At 36.4% G+C, this 6,069-nt stretch overlaps 1 protein-coding gene across 1 annotated transcript; it reads right to left on the reverse strand.

The window, feature by feature from the left end:
• Nucleotides 1-884: 884 nt before the first annotated feature.
• LOC123219172 (receptor-like protein kinase HSL1) lies at nt 885-4,563 on the reverse strand. Its single transcript, XM_044640952.1, has 2 exons — nt 1,907-4,563; nt 885-1,509 (listed from the first exon to the last, which is right to left on the reverse strand). Exons 1-2 carry the CDS (start codon nt 4,515-4,517, stop codon nt 1,118-1,120), a joined length of 3,003 nt encoding a protein of 1,000 aa, XP_044496887.1. The 5' UTR covers nt 4,518-4,563; the 3' UTR covers nt 885-1,117.
• Nucleotides 4,564-6,069: the final 1,506 nt, after the last annotated feature.

Below are 6,069 nucleotides of genomic sequence, written 5' to 3' on the forward strand. Positions count from 1 at the left end.
ATATCAAATTCAATTTATTAAGCAACCCAGAAACTTATTATTAGTTTCCTGGAAAAATCAATTAGTTTATAGCAAGACTGCTTAATCATATAGTATTAGAAGCAGCTTCTTTCTGATCGCAAAGGTGCGGTTGACATCATTCTCATCATATGATTTATTTTAAACCATAATGTCAATTTTATTACTAGTATTAAACTCAAACGTATACATTCTATATTCTGCTCAAGAAACAAACACTAGATTTAATTGCTAAAAAAAGTCCTAACTCTTGTGATTTTTTTTTTTTCGTGCTCTTTAAGGTCCTTTATGAACTTCAAGAGATCTTCAACCGTGATTTCAAGGGAGTCTTAGATACCCCTTGATCTCTTTGCTCTGTTTTTATTTTTGGGTTTTGCCCCTCAATTGAAAGAAAAAAAAAAAAAAACCCCTTGCCAAGAAAATTGATTAATATTGGTTTCTCAAACATAGGACATTCAAACCAACAAGAATGGCCCCGCTAAATTACCAAAACAAAAACTTTGTCGTTTTCTTAAAATGCAGAAGGGTCTTTTATATTAAAAGAGGAGGCCCCATCAGAAACATCCCAAGGGAACGACCTCGAACGATTGGGCATTAATTTGGTGAAGGGAGAGGTGGACTACAGTAAAATCCGCAGCGGAGGGTTGACTCAAAGTATAAAGCCTGGAATATCATGCCAACTACCAAAGCTACATAGGCATCATTTTTGAGGTTCCACTGGAGACCTTTCATTCATTTCTATTTAATAGAAGTTGTAGAATTTTTACTACAGTATTATAATTGAGGCCACAAGTTCCCATGGCCAGCATGCACCTGGGCATTGCCAGAGAAAAATCACCATCACCAAACACAGTCTACACGTGATATTCCAAAGCAAAGCAGCTGTAAGATTAAACCCTATCAGGGTTAATGATAACTTTACATCAACACCTTAACCATTCCCATTTTTTTCCTTTCTTTCCCCGTTTCCTCGACACCCTATGAAGCAAATCCAAGCGGAATGAAAATCGATAAGTTAGCTTAAGAACAGAAAAAGCTAGGAGTTTATGTCACTCCTAAGACAACCATGCTTTTCAAACAAAACCTAGAGAAAAAGTTCTCAAGCTACACTTCCCTTATCTGAGGCATCTTCATAGTAATAAGGTGACAATTTACCATCCTTTTTAGCAGTTTTGTGCTGGCTGTCTCCACCCACCTCTTGTAGCATCTTCACCAACCTCCTCATTGCAGGGCGGTTGACAGGCAGTGGGTTAGTGCAAAGGAGTCCAATGTTGAGGACCTCGCATATTTCCTCCTTATAACATGAATCAAGTTTGGGATCAAGAACGTGCTCCGCTCCTTTCTGTTCCAAATTGGTACAAACCCACTTGACCAAATCCTTCTCTCCAAACTCAGGATCGATTGGTCTTCTCCCAGTGACTAATTCAAGGATGACAACCCCAAAACTGTATATGTCACTCTTCTCATTCACACGAAGCGTGTAGGCATACTCTGCAACAAATTTATGAAAAGGAATTAGCTTAAATGTAACTCAGAAAACTCTTAAAAACATAGTTTGCAAAATGCATAGCACATTTGGAAATAGAAAAGCTCATTCGTTCATAGAAAATAAAACCTTAATGAATATATGATCGCTACAAAAGCAAACAAACTTATGAATAGATGGTGCAAATTATCCATTGCATACTAAAAATTTTAGCAAATCTGACTGACAGAAATTTCGCATCAGAATAAGTGGCAGACGTCTATCATTAGCAAAATTAGGTAATCACTGATAAGCTTATAAAAAAGTTAGCATATCGAATGTATCTAAAAAAATGATACACGATTCCAATTCAAGATAAGAAGATTAAAATAAAATATGTAACCCAGAAATTCACTCACTAACCTGGCGCAAAGTAACCACAGGAACCAGTAATGGCAGACATTGATTTGGGCTTTCCACTTGAATCAACAACCTTGGCTACACCAAAATCTGCCACTCGGGCACCAAAATCCCCATCCAACAAGATATTGTTAGACTTAACGTCTCTATGCACAATTGGAGGAACACAATCATGATGCAAATAAGAAAGTCCCTCAGCTGCATCAACAATTATCTTGTACCTTGTTGGCCAATCCAACAATCCTCCCTTACTACTATGCAGCAAATCACTCAAGCTACCATTTGGCATGTACTCATAAACCAAAAGCTTGCAATCCCTGGTCGTACAGCAGCACCAGAGCTTAACAATGTTCTTGTGCCTAATCTTCCCCAAAGTCTCAACCTCAACTTGAAACCCATCTTCTTGAAGGTGACCTTGAGCCAGACCTTTCTCATCACTACCACTTTCACATTCTGTTCTAACCCCTCCCCAGAGCTTCTTCACGGCAACAGCCTCTCCATTGCTAAGTACAACCTTATACACTTTCCCAGAAGATCCAGTTCCTATCACATTATCTTCATCAAGCCCATCTAAGATCTCATACTCACTGAAACTCAGTTTATGGAATGACATCACCGTCCATTTTGACTTATCAATAGCTTTTGAACTCTTAAATCTTCTGTACTTCAAGTAAAACCAAACCAAACCAAAAACAAACACTGAGGCAGCAAGTATAAAAATAGACCTCAGTAACCATACATAACCTCTATTCTTTTCCACACCGCTACCATCACACAAACCCTCCAAATCTCCACACAAACCGGGATTACCAAGGAAGCTATTCCTATACATTTCTTTAGCAAACATCGGTGGAAGCTTCCCAGAAAGCCTATTATTGGAAAGATTAAGCTCATTAAGCTTCAAATTCTGTAACCCAACGGGGATCTTCCCGGAAAGACGGTTATTGGACAAATCAAGATAATTTAACACAGACAAACTTCCAATATCATCAGGAATCTTCCCTTCAAACCCATTATTAGCTAAGTTAAGCTCGTTTAGTTTAGTCCAAGAATGAACCTGTCTCGGTAACTCACCTGATAAATCATTACTATCAAGCTTAAGAGTTCCTAACTCATCAAGATTTGTGAAACTCTCCGGCAGGTGCCCACTAAACTTATTCTCACCACCAGAAATGACAAGAAGGTTTTTCAAGAAACCAATCTCTTCAGGCAATGATCCACTAAAATTATTGTCGTTTATAATCAACTGGGAGAGATTAGCTGCTCCAGCAATCGTTTTAGAAATTTCACCGGAAAGAAAATTGTCATTGAGCTCAAGCAAGTATACGTGAGGAAGTCCCCAGAAATGCAGAGGCACCTCACCAGATAACCGGTTGGAACCTAGCCGAATGCGTGTCAAGCTCCTGCATTCACCTAAACTTTCCGGTATTTGACCGGAGAATTTGTTATATCTCAATAACAACTCTTCAAGCTCGCCTTTTTCGCATAAACCCGCCGGTATTTCGCCGGTAAAGTGGTTGTTCGACACGTCAATCAATTTGAGCGGTGATTTTTTGCCGAGATCTCGGGGTAAGTCGCCACTGAGTTGATTTTGGAACAGTTTGAGTTCATTCAAATTCGGTGAGTAAGCGATACTTTCCGGCAACTTCCCTTCGAACCGATTCTCGTAAAGATTGAGACTTTCCAGCGGTAACCGAGTCAACTCGTCAGGAATTGGCCCAGTCAAGCCGTTCATTGAGAAGTCGAGCAGTCTGAGATTGGTCAATTTAGACCATCCTGCCGGCAAGTTTCCGGTTAATGAGTTGTTGTACAGCTCAATTTGAACTATACTGCTCAACTCAGAAAGTGAACTCGGGATGTTACCAACTAGATTGTTTAGCGCCAGGTCCAAAAGAGCGAGTTTACCGAGTCGCCCCAGAGAGTCAGGAATCTCACCCACTAAATTGCACTCATAAAGCCAAAGAATCTCCAAATTCGTCAAATTACCAAGCTCTGGCGGAATCAGACTCGGCAAAAAGGGGTTGTAAGACAAATTGAGCACTTTAAGAGAAGTAATATTTCCCAAAAATGGCGGGATGGTCCCATTTATAAGGTTGTAGACAAGAGAAATAACCTCGAGTTTTTGAAAGCTGCCGAAACTTTGAGGAATTTCACCAGAGAAATTGTTTCCCGTTAAATCGAGATATTTCAAGTTAGGAAGATGAGCTAAAGTGTGAGGAAGTGTACCAGTGAGAAAATTCTGGGCAAGTTCTAGGTGTTCAAGACTCTGACAAATGGAAATGTCGTCAGGAAGAGTGCCGTTGATGGAGTTGTTGTTGAGCGAAAGGAAAGTGAGGTTTTGAAGACGGCAAAAGAGAGAAGGAAAAGGACCGCCAATGTTGGCGTTGGAAAGGTCAATGGCGGTGACAGAGTGAATGCGTGAGTCGCAGGTAATACCGTGCCACGAACACGGAGTCTCATCATGCGAGTTGGCCCAGGAGGAAAGGGAGGAATCGGGGTCGGAAAACCCAAGCTTAATGCGCTGCAGGTAGAGGCCTTCTTGGTTTAGAGAAAATGCAGGGAAAGGGAAAACCAAGAAGAGAATGAGAAGAAGAACAAGAAGAAGAAAGTTCATCGTCGTATTGTGCTGGCAGTGAGGGAAAGTGTGAGGACTGTGGTGTGAGACTTGGCGTGAATATATTTGAAGAGGAGAAGAAAGAGACAGTGACAGTATTTTGGAATAATGTTAATATGTGGTTAGGCTCATGTATTGCTATTATGATCTAGCAACCATCGCGTTGGTCTTATCTGGATCTCGAGGAAAAGAAATCTTACGGTTGATGTTTTACTGGAGTAATTTATGAAATTGAGACAGCAGTAATATTGTGTTTTGTGAGCACAATACACAAGGATGGCTTATCACTATCTACGCTGACTCGGGTCAAGCGTGATGTGGGAGCGTTTTGCGTGCATGAAGATGACCGAGTGACGGTTACATTGTTTTTAAAATTAAGAAGCTGTTGAGCCCGCAATTAAATAATCCCCAAATAGAGATGGTCAATTTGGCAGTCAGGGGGGTCAAACTTGACCTGTTTAATAGCAGGGACAGAGATTTGGCCAGGAGATTTTATTTGGGTATTTACTATCAAATTTGATAGACTATTTTTAAGATATATTATTTAAAAAATTAATAAATATAAATAATTATTATATTTTATTAAAGATAATAAAAAATATTAATATATTATTTTATTTAAATATATTTAGATATAATTATTTTAAAATATATTTTCTAGTATTTGTTATATTAATTAAAAATATAATTATTTTTTAAAAAATTAATAAATAAAAATATAGTTATAATCAAATTAAAATTATTTTGATAATTTTTTAATATCTAAAATAAAAATAATAATTAAATTATATTATTTGTTACATGATTATTAGTAATAGAAAATTATCATAATTTTTATATTGATAAATTAAATAAAATAATATAAGTAATAAAAAATATATTATCAAAATAATCTTTATTTTCTGAGAACCGAACGACTCTATTATCGTATACACACTCTAAACCGATCTAATTTGAAATTAAACTTGAGCTTAAATTTAAAAATTAAAAATTTTTTAATGTTGAGTTTAAATTTTATGGATGTTTAAATAGTTAAATTCATGATTTTTAAAAAATTGATATAAATAAATTAAAATAACATCATTTTAATCACACTAAAACGATATTATTTTAGTATCAAACAAAACTCAAACATCTTTTAAACAAAGTCAAAAAACTTGAACTCCATCTCAAATTTGACTTCACTCAAATCAATTTAAACGAAAGCTTAAACAAACTCAAATTTGGTTTAGTTCAAACCTTTGAACAAATTATGTGCTAATAAAGACAGAAATTATTAATTTCAGTCAAGTCACTTTCATTTGATAAATTTTATTGTTCAATATAAAACTGGTATGAAGGAAGTTGAAAAGGGGAATATTAGACAATTAATGAATGGCAGAAATTCCTAGTTTAAGTAAGCTAGGAAATTTCTTTGAATGTGAGAGTTAATTTCATTCAGAAATTTGGTAGATTAATAATTACCACTAGCTGCTGTAAAAATTTAGTGTTTTACTATCTATTCTATATGTGACTGCTTTATGTTTTACCACAAAAATTTCTTTGAACATAT

The sequence above is a fragment of the Mangifera indica genome, chromosome 6, assembly GCF_011075055.1.
Source record: "Mangifera indica cultivar Alphonso chromosome 6, CATAS_Mindica_2.1, whole genome shotgun sequence".
NCBI classification, from domain to species: domain Eukaryota; kingdom Viridiplantae; phylum Streptophyta; class Magnoliopsida; order Sapindales; family Anacardiaceae; genus Mangifera; species Mangifera indica.